At 37.9% G+C, this 22,887-nt stretch overlaps 1 protein-coding gene across 3 annotated transcripts; it reads right to left on the bottom strand.

Moving 5' to 3' along the window:
* Positions 1-210: 210 nt before the first annotated feature.
* LOC113672497 (sodium/potassium-transporting ATPase subunit alpha-3-like) lies at positions 211-22,834 on the bottom strand. Of its 3 annotated transcripts, XM_089210402.1 has the most exons (26): positions 22,709-22,834; positions 22,549-22,618; positions 19,116-19,202; positions 17,903-18,031; positions 17,011-17,070; positions 15,407-15,610; positions 14,377-14,439; positions 14,125-14,175; positions 12,994-13,128; positions 11,298-11,684; positions 10,355-10,496; positions 9,702-9,775; positions 9,113-9,204; positions 8,063-8,453; positions 7,172-7,358; positions 6,944-7,047; positions 6,144-6,321; positions 5,601-5,702; positions 5,024-5,178; positions 4,773-4,867; positions 4,201-4,240; positions 3,619-3,753; positions 3,011-3,141; positions 2,500-2,601; positions 1,289-1,380; positions 211-678 (listed from the first exon to the last, which is right to left on the bottom strand). In XM_089210402.1, exons 3-26 carry the CDS (start codon positions 19,197-19,199, stop codon positions 650-652), a joined length of 3,162 nt encoding a protein of 1,053 aa, XP_089066528.1. In that variant the 5' UTR covers positions 19,200-19,202; positions 22,549-22,618; positions 22,709-22,834; the 3' UTR covers positions 211-649. The 3 variants fall into 3 exon arrangements, with proteins under 3 accessions (XP_089066528.1, XP_089066527.1, XP_089066526.1); XM_089210401.1 differs by lacking the exons at positions 22,549-22,618; positions 22,709-22,834 and adding an exon at positions 22,142-22,352; XM_089210400.1 differs by lacking the exons at positions 22,549-22,618; positions 22,709-22,834 and adding an exon at positions 19,467-19,647.
* Positions 22,835-22,887: the final 53 nt, after the last annotated feature.

The following is a 22,887-nucleotide window of genomic DNA, read 5'->3' as shown; positions in this document are numbered from 1 at the left end:
AAAGAGAAAATTATCCCAAAAAGGCTTTTGAACAAAGAAATCCTGATTTAAATTTAATCCTGGGTTAACGCCGATCGACCTTCGAACAACTGGGCCCTGGCTGGCTCTTGCTGTTTCAGGCAGTGCATTGTTGTATCACGATACATACAAAGTTCCTCTTGGCCACACACACGACCATATAACTATCCGTAGTCAATACACAGAAAAACATTAAAAAATGCTCATTTTATTGCTTATGTATGTAATGACTAATTTTGTATGGAAGGAGTAAATAATTACCAATGTGGATTGTCAAAAATATCTTATCCCTTCGAAAAGCACAACCTCCTTTCGATTTCAAAGAATTGTTCAACTCATCAATATTTTCGATTTCATTCAGTCACGAGGGAGGAAAATACGAAAAATCCTTGAACTTTCAAAACTCGTTTTGGCAAATTAAAAACGGCTACAAGCATTTGGTAGTAATATAATCATTGCAACATGCCTTTGTAATATTCAAGGCAGATAAATTCACTCTGAAACATTATTCATAAGCGCAAGAGGCATGTAACTAACAGTCTTTCGTGATCCAATTCGCTTTCAACGTGATTCAATTCGATCTCAATTCCTCTGCACGCAACTGACAGCATCACACTCGCTTTGGTTTTCATCAATAGTAAGTTTCTTGTTCCAGCCAACCTAAAGAAAACAAGGTAAGTCGGCCCAAGTGGTTAGTTTTTTTTTGCATAGATCAACAATGTCAAAAGGTTTTTGGACACTCGCCCACAAGTGGCAAGATTGAAGTTTAATTCTACTTAAGACTGGACTACCGTTTTTTACCACAATTCCTCCCGCTCCACTCTTCCCAATTCCAATTCCAATCACATGTTAATCAACACAATCAGTGCTATATCCACAAAACGACAACATCGTGATTAGGGGAGGGGAGGGGAGGGCGGATAAACCTCTTCACTGAAAAAAAGAAAAGGTGCTTTGAAGACTTTGTCTACGATTTCAGAATGCAAGTCGCAACACCCAAGCCTGACTTAACTGCAGACAAATTTCTTAAACAAAAGATGATGATAATAATGATGATGATGATGAAAGGAAAAGAAAATACAAATACGATTTTAGTACAAAGTAAAGCGCCTACGAAGTGCGTTTTGTTCACCACCACCTCCCTGACCTCGCTCTGATAACGAGGGAAAGGAGAATGTGGGCAGACCAGGCCAGAAAAAAAAAACCCTGAAAACAAGTTTACTTCTCTATTTTTCAATTTCTTTTGATTGACCAAAGCGAAATGACTTACATCCCGGATGTCTTCTGATGATATATCTACGACATTCGTCGTACACAAAGATCAAAAGGCTGAAAGGAATGGCCGGGAACCACCATTGAGCCCTGTAGAAGAAAGTAAAGATGATACACAATATGCAAACTATTTGAATAAACTGTAAATAGTTTTAAACCTAAGAGTAACAGTTAATCGTTAAGTCTAATCGTTCTTATGAGACTAGTTTTGGGGAAGACTGTTGCCGTGAAGAGTGATTAGAGTTTCGGAAACCTTAGCAGAAGTCATCATAATTCCCGGTTTTCATAAGTCGGAAAAATTCCATACGAACGGTTATTTCGCTGTTTCCCGACCGTTTCAGATTGTTTCAACAACTGAAAACTGGATATCGTAGAGATTCCGGACTGTCTGGAGAATGGTCGGCGACAAGTTGGGAAAATCGCGAAAGTTTCTAGTCTCCTTGATGATCGGCGATCATTAACGATATACGAAAACTTCAATTTTCATTGTTAGAGACGTTAGCGATAGTTTCAGCTCGCTGCCAGTCCTCTTGTTAGTCTACATTTCTCCTATCCGCAAGATGGCGTGCAGAAGAATCTGGGACGGTCGGGAAACAATGAAATTGCTGATCGTCTGTGATTTTCCCGACATATAAAAACCACGCTTTAAGTCTTAAAAACTTCCTCTTGTGAATGCTACCGACAATAGTGCTTCTCAGGACTACACTGACCCGGGCGATCAGACTAAACGATCAACTACTTGGTTTAACTCTGCACAATTTTTAACCCGAGAACAAAATGTGCTCATTACGGTCTGTGTTAATTGGATTTGGCTCCTCTTCACAAAAGTTGACGACGACAAGCACCATCCACATGAACACAACCAAGTAACCCGGAAAACTAATTTTACCAACGGATCGAGCCAATCACAGCCGAAGTCTTTCTGCTAATAGAACAATACGGGATTTCGTACTTTGCTTTGTTTTTTCCTTTACTTTGCTTCGTGATTGGTCTAGAAAATACAAGCTCCCTCGCGATCACTCGGATACAAAACTGAAGCAATCGTGATTTGGTAACTCGCGTTTTCCGGCGCCTTTTCCCCATCTTACTCCGAGATTTCATTGGATCTTTGAGGTACGAACCAATGTTTTGATTGGTCTATTGTCATTTTTTAGTTTTGGTTGTACGAAACTCTACCCACGAGCGCTCTATGCGACAGAGTGTACTTACAGTAATGGGTACATCCGCAGACCAGTAGACAGACCAGGAGTGTAGCACAGCAGTACAGCGAGGGCAGTTTCAAAGACAAGGCCAAAGTTCAGGGCTTTGTTACTGGTGCAAAAAGGTATAAACAAAAATTAAAACTTGACATAAATGATGATTAAAAAATAAATCCGGCGGACTGGTCCCATTTGAAAGCGAAGCCCGACTCATCACGCGTAGAAATCGAGAGTACATAATCTAGTCATTTTACAATAAATCCATGAGTCGTTCCAAATTACACAAGACAGGCTCATACCGTTTTCCATTTTTTTTTTACAACCACAGACTGTAGGGCTACTCTCTTCACTTACAATCTATCACGGAATATTTGGCGAGTAGCGTAACCAATCAGATTGAAGCATTGTGATAGAGTGCGAATAGATATGTTAACATTGTACCATATCCGTTTGTTAAAGAAATATAGTAGGAAAAAAAAAACGACAAAAACGAAAAAAACACACCATACATGTCAACTTACGTCATCTTCTGCTTAATAATGGAATTCTTTCGAGTTTTACAGATGATCAGATCAGCCCACTGTACCACTACAATGCTGACAAAGAAAGCTGTGTGACATGTGTACTCCAAAATCTTCCTCTGGCTGTACGTCTACAGGAAAAACAATGTTAAAAGCTAAGAGCTCATGGGTTAAAAGAATAGAAATCCTCGTATATAAAGTAAGTGTGATGTGTTAAACATGTGGAAAAGTTTCTAAAACATAAAACTGATTAAGTGTGTGCGTAAGATTTAGAAAATCGAAATGGCCTTGTTGTCTAGAAAGGTAGGGAGCAAACGTGGCATATTTTCTCAACATCAAACTTCAATCTCAAATCTTCTTTAGTGAACTTGGCTCGTTAGGGTTGAACAAGTCCGAGACATAAGAGACATAGGCTGCAAGACCATAATAGGAAACTGTATATTTGGGACAGAACAGTTTTGGCTAAATAACTCCTTATTATCATATAACATTTTTCGGCTTGACGGGTTACCACTATTTTCTATGAAAATGGGGCTTCGCTGCGCACGCGCTGTGAGCTCCGCTATAGCTAGAAACTGTACAAGAGTCGATGAATCGAGATGGCTCACCCATTCCTGTCCATAGCTGTCAGGTACGCTGTTATTATCTCTGTCTTCCCATTCCGATCGAATACCAAACAGGCGAGTTGGAAAGAAACCATTTTCAGTCATAATAACGAAATACGTGAAGAAGCCTCCCAAAGCCTACAGACAATAAAATACTTGTAAACAGATAAACACTTATATTAAGACAGGTAACTCGAAGAACTAACTTAAATTAACGGGACAAGAATTTTCCTCTGTGTTACTTTTAGATGGAACTGCAGCAAGATGAACCAGTAATTCCATAATGCAACGACAGACTTGTCCTCTGTGATTCAATTTCTTTCCAGCATGAAACGAAAAAGAGTGCAGGTACTAGCGAGTCACTTTGGGGAAAAAAGTTACCTGTTCTTTTCTGAAACCCACTTTTGCAGACTCTAAAAGAGCGAACAGCACTAGTAGAGAGTACTTTCCTCGCGAACACAGCGCAATTAAAGGACAATTAATATTTCGATAAAGACGTGGTTCAAATGACGCGTACCTGCAGATATGTTGGTCTGCAGAATGACCAATTTACACCGTTTTGTTAGAATTTGGTACTTCACTTACCTGAATGAAACCAATTTGTCCATAAGTCATGGCAATTAGCCTGGAAAGAGAGAGTTGATATTAGAATCGTGCTGAAAAAATTCCGCTCGGTATTACCCAACAAAGGTTCAAGGAAAATTATGAGAGTTCAACAGAACAGTGCATAGATATCAACAAGCACTCTTGCTCTAAGAGGAAAATGTAATGTTTATCTTTTGGGGATTTAATGATACTCCAACTTCTCATTGCGCTGTCTGCCTGGGATGACTCAAGAAAGTTTAGTTAATTTTCAACATTTTTGCTATTATGGGTTAGTGACTCCGCAATTTGATTTATTTTCTTGAAAATGGTATTAAACAAAAGACCAACCATTTATCAACAAGATTTGATCATTTATTTTAAAGGTTACCATAACGACACTGCCACCTTAAAAAAACACCTTAATTTTCACCTTCGCGAGTTTGCAACCGAGAAACCCAGTAATTTTCAGCCAATGATATATAACCGTATCAAGATTCGTCTTCTGCCAAAGTCTTAACTCTGTGGATTATGTTGAGAGCCACCTTTAACTTGGGTGGTTCTGAACGTCATACCTTTCATTAACAAGTTTGTCATGTAAGGGATCACGAGGCTTCCTCTTCATGATATCGCTCTCTGCTTTCTCATACGCCAAAGAAATGGCAGGAACCTGAGAATTAAAAAGGAAAAAAAATAATAGTAATAATAATAATAATAATAATAATAATAATAATAATAATAATAATAATAATGATCATAATATCATATTAAGCTTGATTTCTTACATATGTCTACTATGTTATTCGCTGGAGCCTGCTGTACTTACCATGTCAGTACCCAAGTCAATACAAAGAATTGTAATAATGCCCAGAGGTTGTGGAATGCCGATTATGATGAACATCAAGAATGGAGTGATCTCAGGAATGTTACTGGTCAGAGTGTAGGCGATGGACTTCTTCAAGTTGTCAAAGATCAAACGACCTGGAGAAGGAAAGATGAAACACGCAGGTCTATGGTTTTTCTATTCTAAAAACAAAAAGTACCCAAGGAAAACACAAAGTTCAATGTAATTACAATAACACAACTTTATTCAGTTAGAAATTAACCTCGTCTGTTGTATCAGAAGGAAGGCAGCATGGTTTTCTCATCAGTTTTCAGGTGAGAAACTCCATGAAAGTTCATCATAAACAGACTACTACCTACTTTTAATTCTATTGGCAAGTAAGGTTAAGTCTGTACTCAAGGAATTTCATAAGGCTTTCCTAATAATTTAACAGTACCCTTTTATAATCCTATGTATAGATTAAAGTGTTTTGCCCATGAAACGAGGACAAATCTCAACATTTGGAACATTTATAACTAATTTGAAACTTGCACTTTCAACAAACTTGTGCTTATCCCACCTTCTTCAACCCCAGTAACAATGGAGGCAAAATTGTCATCCAACAGAATCATATCAGCCGCCTGTTTGGACACATCTGAGCCTGCGATACCCATAGCAACACCTGGACAGACAAAAAAAGTGTTAGGCTTTAAACAAAAATGCTGAAGTGAAGGGACGGAGCTGAGAGGGGGGGGGGGGTGGGTAGGGGACCGTATCACGCTGATAATATAACCCTTGACACGACACTCCATTAATAAGGACAAACACAGAGCAATCATAAATGTCAAGTCCGAGCGCCATATAATCTGAAATTTGCTTCACTCACCCAAAATTGTTGACTCTGACTTTCCACTTTCTCGACCTAAATGCCATTTTGTTTGGGTACACTTTACAGTGACTAACTACTACATAACAACACGTCCTCAGAATTTTGGACTTTTTTTCGTTATCCTCGGCATTTCAACGACCACATTCTTTAGTCGTAATGCAAGTCATTTAAGTGACAACTTACAACTTTAACGTACTCAGAAACTTGGAAGTTTTTTGGCATGTAGAAAATTACCTATGTCAGCTTTCTTCAAAGCTGGAGAATCATTAACACCATCTCCTGTCACAGCAACAATGGCCCCCTGTCTCTGGCAGCCTTCTACGATGATCAGTTTCTGCTGCGGGGAAGTCCTGGCAAATACAATTTCAGTGTGGTACTTCAAGATATCATCTAGCTGTTCACTTGAGACATCCTAACAATGAAACAGAAATTAAGAGAACTATAGATTAGCACTGAATGTGCACAACAACTTGTGATGAGGTGCAAGATATCGTGCATGCTGAATCCCTTTGTTCAAGCTAAAATATGATTTTTTTCAAACGCAGTACAGATGAGGTTATGAAAAATTGGTCCGTGCAATGAAGTAGGTGGAAAACTAAGCGCTTTCACCCGAGTGCGTCATTGCCCGCGGGGAAGTATGGGACCTTGAACAAATGGGAACTGACGAGGGGTCTGTGAGGGATTTTATGCCAGACATCCGGGAAACCTTGACGCGACTCGTGTCAAATCTTCCCGCGGGCGGATATACGCTGGCACTAACGGCCTTCTGACAAGCTAACGGTAAACAGCAGATGGTAAAAATTGAACTTATGGCCGTCTGCTTTCAGTTGTTTGGCCTCTATAATGAAAAAAATTGCATTTGCCGGGAACTAGAGATCTATCTACGTTTTTCCTTTTTTCACAGGGTTTCTATAAACGTTAACCTTGAACTCATTTATATTAATGGAGTCACATTCCACAGGAAAACATATTGAGACCTCAATTAGCACAACAGCAACATTAACGAAATCAACAACAGTAACACTAATTGCTACCTTGAGCTGTCCTCCGTGAACTACGATGGCTTTGGCATCTCGCGGATTAACATCAGCCACTGGGACACCCAGCCTCTCGGCGATGTCCTCCACAGTTTCAGTTTCTGTAGAATGGTTCAAAGGAAAGTTTGTTAATTTTCTTTCCTAAGATAATAACACTCGAATCCAAGCGTTTCGAGCCAATTTTGAGGACTAAGGACTACCGCGACCTTAAGGCTTTCCATATACCTTCAGATATGATTCCTACGCCTCTTGCGATGGCCTTGGCTGTGATTGGGTGATCACCTGTTACCATGATGACTTTGATTCCTGCACTGCGGCATTTGCTGACCGCATCGGGAACAGCGGCGCGAGGTGGATCAATCATAGACATTAAACCAACAAAGCACAAGTCTTCCAGAGGGAAATTGGGAGGCTAAGAGCAGAGAAAAAAACAATATACAGTATTATCTCTTTTAAGAATTCTATAAAACTCTTCAGCTGGAAAACTTTCATAAGCTTCTTTGTTCGGTTTCCTCAGGTACTGTGTTCTAGTTTTGAGATGTGAGTGATCTACAAAACGAAATTACCTCCTAAGTTCGCTTATTTCCTCTACAATTGGGTAAGTTTCTAAAGAAATTGTGGTGCTGTGTTGGTGGGGGAGTATAACAAGGTTATTTTGGTTTTATTAACTGACTTGATAAGCAAACCTGATAAGCCTCTGTTAAGAGTTTTGAAAGCTGAAATTTCTAAAGTTTGGTTACCCTTCAGTAGAGAGAGACAATGTGTGAGTTCAGTGCCCTTGCAGAGAGCACTACACGGTGACCCACGAAGGATTCAGGCTCTTCGACTTAGAGATTTGGAGTCTAGCGAATCGGACTCCTACTTCGTGGTCTTCTGATTTTGCTCACAACTAGTAAGATTTCAGATCGAATCGGACTCCAATCTCTCACTAACATTACATGCATACCCCTCATTCGATGGTTTAACGCATAATACGGGCGGATATTTGACGATTTGCGTATGGGGAGAGGAAAATTACGAAAATACGTTCCGTTTTCCCATTAAGGTAAAATGGCGTTCTGGTGAAAAAGAAAAAAAAGGTATAAAAAAGAAAGCCCTATTGTAACCTGAACTCACCTCATCAGCAACAAACTCAAATCCGGGTGGAAATTTTTCAGCATCCAAGTAAAAATGGCAAAAGCCCAACACACGCTCTCCCATTCCACCCAATTCCAAGTACGCCTTCTCAAAGGCTTCTTTCTTCGCCTCATCAAGGGACTCTTCTTTGCCGTTCATGAGAATTGTGGAGCAGCGATCTAAAATTCTCTCTGGTGCCCCCTTCATGACCAGAAGGTAACGAGGATCTTCATCACCTTCCTGTTCGTGAATAGACACCTGGTATTTGTTGGTGGAGTTAAAGGGAATTTCTGCCACCTTTTTGTTGTTCTCGCGCATTTTAGCCACATTTCCTACTTGTAGTTCGATGCATTTTAGTAAAGCAGATTCTGAGGCATCTCCATTTGTCTCTCTGTTGAAAAATTAAATATTTTTTTTACTTCCAAGTTGTAATTATGTTTGTAAATTTCTTCCCTTTATGGCAATTGTTTTTCAAGAAAGGTTTTGTACACAGGGCAAGGTTACTCCCTTCCCCCCCCCCCCAAGTAATTTTTCCTCAGGCCTCCCTTCAGGTAAGTTTTGCAGCAAATGCATCTTGGGTTTGTTCAAAATCATGCGCTCTATAGCCTGTAATGCAGGTGTCTAATTAGAACGAGTTAACGTTACAAGCTCGCGATCGTTTATCCGGCCGGCGATGTTTGATTTAGAGTTAGAGAGGACGGTGAAGGAGGGGGAGGCGACAAATTTCCACTGTCCCACCCCAGTCCTTCCTTTTTGAACGTCGCTCGCCCGTTGATACAAGCATCTTTTTCGCCCTAGCCTTCCGCTGCTGTAAAAATCAAATATGGCAGCTGTGATTTTCACCAAGAAAATACTATGCACTGGTCTATGCCAGGTGCTCTTTTTGCCGTTTGCTATGTCGCCACGTTTTACTAAAAGAACGCCAAGGACAGACAAGCCAAGCGCTATATGGCGGTTTCTGTTATAAATCCAATCTTTTCAAACGCCAACTAAGATGGTGATTAAGATATATTAGCATAACTTAAAAATTAGGGGCCCGAAGCTTCTTACCTTTTGAGTACGGGTACACCGTCTTGTCCTGTCTTAAACTCTGCACGATTACATAAACCCGCCACTTTAGCGAGTGCAGTCCAGGTTTCTGTCTGTCAGAACAGAAGGTAAAATTGTTACTTTTGTTACATTCAACATAAAAATGGGAACACGAGAGCAGATGGCAGACTGCCTATAATCGGCTCTTACTGAAATCCCTGGGAGAGAGGAGTGCTCTTTTATCTATCAATTTTTTTTCCGTTAATTTTCGCTGGTACCAGGGTAAACCTATTCCGAATTGAACTTGATTAAGGTGTGACACTAATTCAAGAATTTAATGTATACTATAAGTTAGTATACATAAATGCTATTTTCACATAACAATCTTAATGGTCCATGATAAAATAATTAGCATTAAAAGTCTATAATAACATAATGAATAACAGGAGTCTATGATCACATTAATGACAGTGAATGATAATAATAATAATAATTATAATAATAATAATAATAATAATAATAATAATAACAACAACAACAACAACAACAACAACTACAGAAGAAAAACTGGCACTGTCCCAACGAGAGCTTGGATTTTTCAAAAGTGTACCTTTTCCATTGGAGTTCCTGACTGATCTTCTGTTGTATCAGCTTCAAAGATTTTGTCGTCAAACCACATGTGAGCTACAGAATAAAAAAGAGAGAAAATAAAAAAGCGATGTCTTTGTATATCTAGTACATGGACAAATCTCCCAGAAAACTAGTACATTATCGATATTTAAGTGTGTTCAAAGATCACATTCCTCTGTTTGAAATAACAGACGTCGCTCCATTTTGTTAGGTTTCCTTGAAAAAAAAATTTTTCATGATAACGACTGACAACAGCATACATGTAAATTGCAATTGAAAGTGAAGCATTGAAATTCAGAGTGAGTATGTTATAGAAAAGGAGAGTTATGTTTCTCAGTCATCAATTCAGTCATCCCTTAGCTGCAGAACTCCGTCTAAGGAGCTTTTAGGCAGCTGAGGGTTTTGAAAGCTACCGTAAAGCCAGATATCGATGTCTAAGTGCATGTCATACGAGCAATGTTGAAAAATTCTTCATAGGGGTTACAGAAATTGAGTTCAGGCAGATGAAGCTTTCAGATCATCCTAATAAGCTAAAGGCACGCACTCTAACTTTTGTCTTCTATGCAGTAACGAGTGAATTTCTTGTGCAGTTAAGAAGTTTTTACATACATGTACAATTCGTACAACACTTACCCACAGTCATTCTGTTCTGAGTCAAAGTTCCTGTCTTGTCTGAGCAAATGGTGGATGTACTTCCCAAAGTCTCAACTGACTCTAAGTTCTTCACCAAGCAGTTTTTGGCTGCCATTCGTTTAGCAGTGAGAGTCAGACAAACCTTAAGTAATAAATCAGGATGTGTAAGCTAATTACGAATGTTTTAAATAGTCATGCATTCAACAGCATAGAAAATTAATAAACATTTTGATGTTTTAAGCCGTTTTTGGCTGCCGTTCGTTTAGCAGTGAAAGTCAGACAAACCTTGAGTGATAAATCAGAGTGTGTAAGCCAATTACGAATGTTTCACACAGTCGTATGCATTCGACAGCATAGAAAATTTATCAACATCTTGATTTTTTTAAGCAATTTTTGGTTGCCATTCATTAAGCAGCAAGAGTCAGACAAACCTTGAGTGATAAATCAGAATGTAAGCCTATTATGAATGTTTCACACAGTCATATGCATTCAATAGTGCAGAAAACTAACCAAGATCTTGATTTTTTTATCCAGCTCAGGGAAGAGAACCCCATACTTAAAAAAACAATAATTCCTTGGGATTGGAAACTGCAAATTAACTCCAATTTATCGTGAATGAAGGGGGTAACAAAACCGTGATGCTGCATTGGTGGGGGATAATGTAAATTGGCCACAATAGAGAAGAAGTTTTCCTTCTTCCGTGATGAATTCCAAAAAAAGCAGACTACTCAAGACTAGAGACTTGTATTCTTTCAGATAACTTGTTGGAAGAAGTTAAAAATACTATGCACGCATGCCACAGGTCTAAGCATAATTAGATGCATAACACGCCAGAAAGTGTGTTATTGATTATAAAAGTAAGTTGAGTTTTAAAATGAATGCTGCTTTGAAAAAAGGTCATTTATACCGTAAACATGGGAAATATTCATGGAAAATTACTAACTGTTACAGTTGCAAGTAGACCTTCAGGCACGTTGGCAACGATGATACCGATTAAAAAGATGCAGGCAGTGAGCCAGTGGTATCCAAGGATCAGTGAAAGAATAAAGAACGTCACTCCAAGGGTTACAGCAACTCCTGTGATAATGTGAATGAAATGTTCAATCTCCACGGCAATGGGTGTTTTCCCTGACCCTAATCCACTGGCTAAGTTAGCGATGCGTCCCATGACAGTGTTGTCGCCTGTTTGAACAACGATACCAGTGCAGGTTCCTTCAACAGCATTTGTTGAGAAAAATGCCAAGTTCTTTGTCTCCAAGGGATTGTCATGGGAGAATTCTGGGGTGCGCGCTTGGGGCTCTGATTCACCAGTGAGAGATGAGTTGTCAACCTAAAGGTACAAAAAGGAAAAATGATCGTTAATATTACAATTTATGTAATGAGCTGAATTATTTACGAGTTTTGATTGGTTCTTTCATCATAATTATGATATTTTGGAGGGCAGATGCATATATGACATCACCAACAACAATCTCTGCTTCTTTACTATAAAACAGATACATTCTATGTCACCGTGGGTCTGTTTAGTAATAACTCAGAGAAGAAGTCAAAATGTAGCGAGAACATCGGTGACACACTCGGCTGCCTCTTGTGTGCTGCTTTTTTTGTTCTCACCACATTATGACGTCTACTGTGATCTTTTACTGAACAAGCGCACTGCAACATGGAATCTGTCCGATAGACTAATAAATATGGTTCTGGGCCAGGTTCTTTAAAACACGTTTTAACTAACCAGGAGTTAGTGTGAAACTTTTAATTTAATTTTATAGCTCTGCAAAGGGATTTTTTTCGTTTGCATTTTTCCCTGTTAGTTTTGAGTCATACTGAGACGAAACCCAACCTTGGCTCTTGTACACGCTCATCTACATGAGAAATTAAATCCAAGGTTAACTTTTAAACCCAGATAAACGTTAACACCTTTCCGAACAACCCGACCCTGATAACGATGACAATGACAACAGTGATACTGATCACAACAATGGATAACAATAACGATGACTACAATGATTATAATTAACCCTATAAACCCTAAGAGTGACTGGCGTCTAATTTATCCTTACCACATCATCCCTGAATCAAACAGAAAGGTCAGGAGAATAAAGGAACTGATCACCCACTAAAACAGCTCATGATTATTTGACAAGTTATCCTTGTCAGCATTGTAGGAGATGTTTAGAGCGCAGTATACAGATTATGCATAATGATGTTAGGGTGTCAAGGTTTAACACTACCCTAGTAAGTGATGGTAAAGGATGAAAAGGGTTACATACAGCTGTTTGCAGAGGGCTTGTCACAAAAAAGACATGGTGCACGTGAAAACCTCGAAAGGTTACTCAACGTTAAGTTTACATCGTTTTCGTCGTTCATTAAGATCAGTCATTCCTATTTTTGTTTCTTGTCTGGTTGAGAATTAAAAGTCAATCTTGAGAACGAATTAAATTCATCAAACCCACTATACCTCTTCTTTACAGTGATGCTTTCTCAGATTTCCTTGAGATTCTAATGTCAAGGAACCGTGACCTAAAAACTACCCACAATGCCTTTCGTGGTTGTCGCATGCACTGCACTTTTCCGACAACCTTTCCGCAAACAGCTGTATGCAACCAAGTTATGAAAACTACATACACAAAAAAATGTACCTTAAAACCTCGTGCTTCAGTCACACGGATATCTGCTGGTACCCTGTCTCCAAACTTCACAAATATAACATCCCCCACAACAAGTTTTTCTGCGGTTATGTTATGTTTCTCCCCATCTCTGAGGACAGTAGCTTCCTGTGAATGAAACATTTTGTTTCCATGAACTCTACATCTTAGAAAAGGACTGTTGCATCATGTCTTGAAAGGTTCACAGAGTTAACGGCAAGAAAAAAGTTTCTTTGTTCCCCACAAAGAAGGGGTCAATTGCAGACCACTGTACCAAGAAATGTGGAGGTCTAGGGTTTGTTTCCTTGTGGGAACTCAGATTTTTTTCCATGTCCAACACTAGTAACTGATAAACACCTTAAGTAAAAACTATGATAGAATGTTCGAACGCGATTGGTGTTCACCAGCTCGATTTGAGCATAAATAGGACAGTTTACGCATCACGCTTGTGATTGGACAGTATAATAGGGCAGTATAAAGGGACAGTTTACACGTCATGCTTGTGTAAGTGGACAGAACGCGTCACGTGTGCGTGCAGTTGTCTCGCATTTCGCCGAGTTAACTGTTGTTTTTTCCTTGTGAAAAGGTATGACAGATGTCTTGTCTCGTTCTTAAATTTTGTCACAGTTTTGATTAATTGGCAACAGGACTTCGTGTCATCCAATTCTGTCTGTAATCATACTCAGGATTAACAAATCGGACTCCCAAGAATCACTCGAATGATTACAGACCGAATTGAACTCCACTCGGTGCTATCGGTATTACCATTATCTATTTGACAAAAAAACAAAACGTTTATTTGACAACCAAACTCAGACCAACCATTGTCTTTCTACATACCTGGTATAGAATACAAGTTTTAACAGTTGCAAAATATTAACATTTTGATTTACTCTGTCATACCCCATAAATAATAGTTTTACATTCCAAAATCCACAATGATGAGGAAAGTAATTTGATCATTCCAATGCCTTATTGTTCTTTACAAGGAGCCAGTTTAAAGTTTTGTTAAATTTGTAATTTGAGACTTACTGGCACTTCAGTCTTAAATTCAAGACTTCTTGGGCACAGATCTGCAGGTAGAACTTAACTACAATCATATGCAAATTTCGATCACTCTCTTACCTGTGGGACCATTTTCTTGAAACTCTCCATAATCTTAGAACTCTTGGCCTCCTTAACTCAAGAAATCAGCAAAAGAAAATAAGTAACCATGAGATTGTGTAGTTATGGAGCCTACATGCATCTATAATCATAATAAACTTTTTCCACATGCAAATTTTGCATGTAGCCACTTGGATTGCAAAAAAATATATACATATATATGCCCTTAATGTTAGGAATTTTGTTTAAAGTATTAAAAGCTGGTACACTGACCTGATAGTAAGAGAAACATCCAGTTATGATAACCACTGTGGCAAGAACTATTCCAAGGTAAAGCTGAAAGAAAAAAAAAGGAACTTGTATAACTGAACTGAACTGAAGTCTAAAAAACATTACATGTTGAATCATTTGTATATTTAATTGCATAAATTCGCTTGCGACCAAATGCATCTCACTCCTTTGGGGTCTGGTCTAACTTACATCAAGGCCAGGCTATCACAACTAAGGACTTCTAGGTCGCATATTTGATTTGAGATGAAAGTCTGGTCTTAGCATGAGTGCATGCACAAACATGAGAATAACAGCTCTTATTTCACTGTGAAACAGCCTTTAGCAAGCAAAAGTGCAAGAACAAGGAAAAGAGTTGCATAGCAGCCATTTTCACCATGAAATAAGAGATGTTACTCTTGTGTTTGTTAATGCAATCATCAGCTTACACTACCAGTAAAAAACAGGCTTTGTCTTGAATTAAAGATCCAGTGAAAAACAGGCTTTGTACTGAATTAAAGATCCTATTGGTCCATATCTGTGATAGCCTGACCTGCATGTAAGTTAGATCCCATGGCAAAGAAGTAAGCATCACTAGCAAAATTCCTTGGACATGAGCCACCAACACAGATCATTCATGTCAGCTCAAACAAGTTTGCAAACAGCACCAGGTAACTCTCCATTGTTATATAACTAGACTTTCACTCAACAAAATGATCACTGTAATTGGTTGATTCTTGGTCATATGCCCATGATCAAATTTGAATGAATCCCGACCAGGATACAATTGCGCAGTTGTTGCCCATGCATGTGTGAATAAAGAAGTTGTGCCCTCTTTTTTTCTCTGTTTTTGCCAAATGATTGTTTAAGGTAAAGTCTAAATAGATAACACAGCACTTAATGTATCGTTCCGAGGGAAACTAGTTAGCTTTGTTTTCCCTCAACTTCATCTCCAGAAACATCAGGACTCTCTGGAAAACAAAACAAACTGTTTCTCTCAAGGCCATACATTAAGCATATAATATTCATTCCTTACATCATCTTTATCTGGTTCTTCCATTGTGGATGCTTTGATGGCGAAAGTAATGAAACAAAGAAAGGCACCAATCCATAAGAGCATGGCAAAACCACTGAACAGCTGTTTGCAGAATTTCACCCATTCAGGAGTCGTTGGTGGTGGAGTCAGAGCATTAGGTCCATCCCGCTCGAAGATTTCGTTAGCCTTCTCTTGTGTGAGACCCTTTAGGGAACATTATTATAAAACTTTTGTTACAGCTTATGCTTGTGTAATTTTCAAAACATGACAATGCATTTGAGTCTGTATGCTTTGCCTCATCCATAATAGCAGTACCTACTTTAACCTTTTAACTCCTAAGATCTGATTGTTAATTCTCCTCTCTAGCTCCTACACATTTACTTGTAAATTAGTATGAGAACTTGGTATTAGATCAAGATGACAACTTTTGTCTGATCAGTTTGAGCATACTCATTAACTGTTTGCTGGATAACATGTGGATATTAAATGGGAGAAGTTACATGTTAATCACTTCTTGGGGTGAAACGGTTAAGCATCTCTACAATTTTTAACTCAAAGATCTCAAACTCAGTTTTGCTCACTTTCCACAATGCATTTTGTATAATTATAACTCAGAGAGATTGTTGTTAATTGGAATGCCATCCCCTTGTTGACATCTTTCCTTGTGTCTCCTCACTTTTTGAAATTATAATGTACTAACATTCTCGTGAGAACATCCCTTTGGGTCTGCCCTGGGTGTGGAAGGGTTCACATGAACTGTTTCTGGTATCACCAGTAAGAAACAGCCTGAATTTAATCCCTTGACCCCAAGGAAAGGGTTGTAGATAAGAGCCAACAGCCAGCAAAGTACGCCGGCTTCTCTGCAAGGTTTCGCTGGCTACTTCCATTGCTTCAAGAGCCCATTCAGAGATGATGTTTATAACGTCCAAACTTGGGCTCAATAAAAATATAAATTTGCACTGCCTATCTTTTCCGAAAACGTAAAAAAGACTTCTGACTAGAGGTTAGTTTAAAGATGTTCTGATGGGGACTGTCTTTTTGATAAATCTTGCTGTAGTGGCAGGAAAGTACGAATGATATGATGTTTTGTCTGCCATATTGGATTTCGAGACCCACAACCATTTACCTTTAAAAAAGCTCTGGCTACTTAAAACCTTAAAGAAAATCCTGCAAGGAATGACTAGCATTTATATTCTCCTCATAATATCACCCCTGAATCACACATTAAGGCCACTAGAATAAAGGAAATGATTTTAAAGAAACTCCTGATTGTTGATTAAATTCTCCTTGTCAGTACCTTAAAGAATGTATGGTTCTCAGTATGGAGAATATGCATACTGATGTTAACCCTTTACCTCCCATGAGTGACTGAGACAGAATTTCTCCTTACAATATCAATACAATATCAAGCAGATAAGTGATGAGAAAAAAGAAAATTTTCAATTTAAGGATAATTAGTTGATCCAATATTAAATTCTCTGAACTATCATTATCAGAATTGTATGGTTGACAGTAAGGAGAATTACAAATTTGATCTAAGAGTTAAAGGGTGAAAGGGTTATCTTCCTCATTAATTGAAGTGATCCATAGTAGATAACTCTTACCTTTTGCAAATCAGTGCTGAGCCTGGCTTCAAGATCCTCAAGTGGTATCTTGTGCTCATCCTTCAAAAATGAAAAAAAAAATTATCATCAAATGATAGACTGGAACTTTGATAAGTATTACACCATTCTATGGCAGTTATTCACCATAGCATACAAGCAGGCCCTCATCATAGTGCTTCTCCACCAGCATTTCCTTGCTACAGCCTTGAGCCATGTGAGCTGGCCAGAGGTATGGGTCTACTTGTAGAAGTGATAATTAATACTGCCAGACCCCAAACAAACCTGTTTGCAACTCATCTCAAATAATTCCACAAGCAGAGAAACAAATCTCTCGCTGAGCTGATAGAAAACTTTAGATCTGACAATGAGAACAACTACGACTGTGAGTTTTCCTTGCTAAGAGTAGTGCACCTTCTTCACAAGGTGACAGGTCATGCAAACTCTGAATAATTTTGTAGCCACCCCATCACTAAGAGTTTTATTGGAAATCTTGTAGTTGCACTATGAGTTGAAAGGTGAGTCAAAGTTCTTCTATTTTCAGATAAAACTTTTTCAGGAATACCAAAAAAAGAAAAAAGGAAAAAAAAAACAACAACAGAGAATTGCAAAGAAAGTATATTCAGTAAGGCCTGACATCTATCTGTGAAGTGTTCTCCTGATGCAGAAAAAGCTACATTCTCATGCTTAACATCATGATTGTATCTTAAGTTACAAATTTGTCACAACTGATGACGACTATGAGGGACAAGTGCCACTCTACTCCCAGCCAAAAAACTTGTAGCCGTAGTGGTAATGGTAGTCAGATCTTAAGCTCTGTAACAAGAACATGCTGGCAGGCTACTAGTCACCATTGAAAGAAATCAATTTTTTTAAATCATTTTTTTTATGCTACCATTTCCAGTTCTTGTTTGAGATCTTCAAGCTTGTCCTTGTCCTTGTCCTTCTTGCCCTTCTTTTCTTTTTCAGGCGCATGTTTCACCAAAGGTGTGGTTACAGCTTTGTCGTCATCTGCCTTCCCATACTACAGGAGAGAAAAACAAAAAAATTCAACATCATTGTCATCATCCTCTCTACCATCAACCTTTTAACCCTTTGACTCCCAGAAGTGATTAACAAGTAACTTCTCCCTATAATATCCATACCTTACCTAGCAAACAGGTAATGAGAACATTCAAACTTATCAGGTAGAAGCTGTTCTCTTACTCTAGCACCAAATTCTTGAAATTAATTTACAAGGAAATGTGTAGCAGCTAGAGGAGAGAATTGAAAATCGAACCTTGGGATTTTAGGTGTTAACCCATTTGCTTGCCAAATCTCAACAAAAATTCTTCTCCCTGTCTGCTGAATATTAAAGTCTCATAGCCTTTTTCTAAGAATTGGGCATTAAATTTAAAAAAAAAAAATACTACCACAATGACATTTTTATGTGCTCCTTCTATGCTCAAAAATTACTTACATTGTAGCTAGAAATAATGCTTTTATCAATCCTGGGAGTGAAAGAGTTAAGTCAAACGCAAAAGATGTTTTATCTTAGTAGTATAACAATATTTTAAGGTGACACAATTCATATCTGTGAAAATGTTTAGAGATATTCTGAGCCCTTTTGAAAACATCTTGTAGAGTTCCGAGAACATCCCCCCCCCCCCAAAAAAAAAATCTCAAGTGTTTTGTCAGGAGCACTTTTTAAGTGTGTTCCCAGCTGCATGCAGCAAAGTGAAGCCCCTGATGGTATTTTTCTTTATTCTCATCACTTGTCTGCTTAATATTGTAAGGAGAAATGTTGTGAGAAATTCCGTCTTGGTCACTCATGGGAGTTTAAGGCTAACATGAAGCCTTTACATATGGTACACTTTTTTCCTCTTACTTTATTTTCTTATTACAACAATTCTTAGGGTTCAAAATGACTGCTAGTGAATGGATAACCTTCGCTAAAATGTAAGTTTTGTCTGTTCTGTTTGGTAATTGAGATGTGATGTAACGGATATTTGTTCAAAATATAGTTAGAATAGGTCCATTTAATTTATTGAACATGCCTGACATTTGTTGGTCAGGAAATATAGGACAAAAAAAGACATAAAAATAAGTGAAAAAAATATACACTGAACCTCATCAGCAGTGCCACCAACATCAAAATTTTCTTGAAGATAAGCAGCCCCGAGCTCCTCTTTTTCTTTAGTACCATTCTCCATTATCTGAAAAATAAAACCATGTTTTCTATCACCAAAATGTTGCCTCATTCATAAAAATAAATCAAAATTTCTTACAAGAAGTGAACTGCCAGGCAAAAATGAATATCACAACAAGTCTGCAGATCAATATATCAACCAAAAAGTCAGTAACAAATAACAAAAGTGTGGGGAGATATGTGTTGTGCAGCTATACGACAGACCAAACAATAAAACTACGTGAATGAACACATGTAAATGCAAATAGAAGAAATTGAGTAAAACATTCACCTAAAATATTATGCACAAAATGGACACAAAGTTGAATTTCAGACACACAAATTAAACTGAGATTGTTTGAGTTTGCTAGTAAAAATGAATCTGATAGAAGTCTGGAGAAATAAAAGAAATGCTAAAATATTTCCTGTCTAATCTCCTAGACAAGAATTTTGTATACAAATGGAAAAACATTACTGATAATGGTGCCCACAAAGCTTTTTATTGGTCATAAGTAATAATCTTTACACATTTAAAAGGAAAAATTAACAGAAAACAGGAATATTTAATTTTAGGGTGATAAATATTTTATGAGCTATAACAGAAGTCACCTGCATGGAAGGAAAGAAAGTAAAAAACAGGCAAGTGAATCATTTATGAAATTAGAAAAAAAAAGCAGATACAAAATTGAAAAATATTCCTGCCAACTTGAATAATCAGCTCATATAACCATTTCTCAACTATCAAAAATACATGAAATTTCAAATCATCAAATCTTGAATTGATTCAAATTTAAAATTCTTCAAACTGTTTACTGTCAAATTTAAGAGTCGTTAACTTTTAATTCAGAACTTGGAACATGTATGATTAGAGTATTTTGACATATTACAAACAGCCAAAGAGCCATATGGTTTGGTAAGAATGTGTGTAGGCATGGGAAGAGGGAGACCAGAAATTTCTCTTATCCTGAATTCTTTTTTCTTTTCTTTTTTTTTTTTTTTTTAGGCGAGGCTATAGATGCATTATTTTTTTTACTTATAATTAACCAGTAGTGTCCTAAAGTCTCTTGTGATTAATTATCAGTGTAAGAATAAACAGCTGTAACCACAAAGAGAGATCTGTAAGTCTTACCAATAAAATCTTAATCTTTTCACCCAAACATCAGTATGCATATTCTCTAAACTGTTCTTTATGCACTGCTCAAGGTGCTAACTAGGAGACTTTGTTTTACAATCAAGAGCTTTTTTAGTTGATAATCGCTTTTTAATTTGATTCAGGGGTCATTATTTGTGAGGAGATTTTAGATGATGGTCTCCTTAGGGGTTTTAAAAAGGGTCAACATACTCTAGTAAGAAGTATCGTGAAGCCTTTTAAAGATCAGAATGGGTCCGCAGACTGTCATTCATTTGAACCCCCGGGTATAACTGCATTTTTTTTAACAGCTACAGACAATATATTCCACTCTGTAGCTGGCACATATCTTATGTTAACATTGCCACTGTCCACAGTCATATGAACTTGTCCAAATGTTAAAAATAAGGGTTGGTACTGTCTCTATCCTTTCACTCATTCTGTATGAATTTCTGTTTGTGTTTAACCATATACGCCCCAACATCAGGATGCACTTTCTCCATACTGTTCTCCAAAAATTCCTTATGATATTGGTAAGGAGAATTTTCTCATCAATCAAAACCTTCTTTAGCTAATGATCATATCCTTTATTCCCATGACCTTGATGTTTGATGCAGCAGTGATTTTGTGAGGAGAAATTAGATATAAATCACCCTCAGGGTTTTGAGGGTTAAAATAGCTGTTAGCATGGCCTGAAATCATTAATAGCTGTTGTTTACAAAATCACACTGTTTAATATCCCCATGATTGCAATTCAAAGTCCCATAACTGATGTCTACAAAATCATACGAGTGTTTCACATCAAATGCTACTGCCACTTCTGAGAATGAAGACTATTTTGTGTTTTATGTTTGGATGTTTGTGGGATTAGAAGACACAACAAATACTGGGGCATCATCATAATCTAGGCATCTTTTTGTCTCACACGGTTATGCTGTGAATGCAATTTTGTTTTTCTCCATGGAACTAACATTTTTTTTTGGCTTTCGTTTCTGTTAAATGAATGTCAGCCCAAAACCGCCCATCTACTCTTAAATGAATTTATTCATCGCATGGGACGGTCACAGAAAGTTTGAAATCAACAATGTAAACACACTGTCGTGGGGGTATTCTTTCCAAAGACAAATCACGACAGACACAAACACAAAACACAAATCACTACAATAATAGTTGCAGCTTACAAATTTATCATGAAAATATACTATGGCTTCCATCTGTCATTCATTTGTCCGCAAATGACAATTACAAGGAAAAAAATGGAATTTGAAAGGCGTTGAAGCTTGTAAACGTGATATTGAAATCCAGTTGAATATGCGATATTGCTTTGGTCTTCACCCTTCATTAAGCTATATTACGAATATGATAAGATGTCTCGTTTAAATAAAAACAGCTTGAGTAAAATCAATTATAAATAAGAAGGGAAAGCCATAACGCAGAGAACGGCATCAGTCGATCGACATTTTGCGAGCGATCCAAAAATAAAATCGATAAAATATTAACATTCACTTTCGCATCGAAATCACTCGACTGCGGAAAACTACCCAAGCTGTATCTGAATTTTTTCGGATGACACCAGCTTGAAAAACATATCGTACTCATTCGCAGAAACAAACAATATACATCGCCGTAAAGCGAATTTAAAACATGTCATGCACGTGTATCATAAACAATAGTTAACCACAACAAACATCTTTAGGGTGTGTGCCAGCGTCGAGAATCATGCCCACGCTAAAAGCGCTCTAAATACTTTCAAGACGTTATGCTTCTGATTTAATGACAAAGTCGCTGGAGTAATTCTCTTTCCTAACGTAACCAGCTAAATCGATTCAGAAACGCACCTTGCAACGAGAAGTCTGTTGTTTATCTGGTCATTGTGTGACAAAAGTAATACCGCAAGCTGTTGTGACAAACAACTGAAAGATCTTCCTTCGTATATTTCATTCCTCAATAGGGAATGCTGATCGATGGACTACAGATAGCAAATTTCACAGACAAGCAATCTGCCTACATCTCAGCTTTCTTTCTCGTAGTATTGCAATTAACACAATCAATTGCAGCTGCCAATAAGGACATACATGATTCATGTATCCGGGCATGTTTTACTAACTTCAAACAAAGACCTGAGCTCGTTTCGATTCTTTGGCGACATGGATGTTTATGCACATCAAGTGATCTTACTCAAATCATATCCCCAAACTGATTTTTTCCAAATAAAAGAAAATAAGAATTTTTATGTGATACTTACCGCGAAATTCAACGCCTTCTTTGCAGGTATGTATATCACTTGCGGACTTGAAACGCTCACACAGCCGGGCGGAAAAATGAGATTGACAACGAATTATCTTCCCTTGAAATCTACTACAGCTCGATCAGCTAACGTGACTGCAAAATCTAACAGGTTCACCTCAGGCGCAACCACTTGGAAAATCCCAAAACAAAGAGCAATATTCTCTGCACCTCTGCGATCGTCTCGCCAGCTCCTCCTACCGTACGGTACGCGCGATCCGATGACCCAAGCGTGGGGGCACAAGTGGTTTTTATATGCCGACGTTGACGAAGGGACTTCGGTAAACTTCGGCGATGG

Source organism: Pocillopora damicornis, chromosome 6 (assembly GCF_964200805.1).
Source record: "Pocillopora damicornis chromosome 6, jaPocDami1.2, whole genome shotgun sequence".
In the NCBI taxonomy this organism is placed as follows: domain Eukaryota; kingdom Metazoa; phylum Cnidaria; class Anthozoa; order Scleractinia; family Pocilloporidae; genus Pocillopora; species Pocillopora damicornis.
The sequence above is the reverse complement of the archived record's forward strand: the minus strand, read 5'-3'. Positions and strand labels throughout refer to the sequence as shown.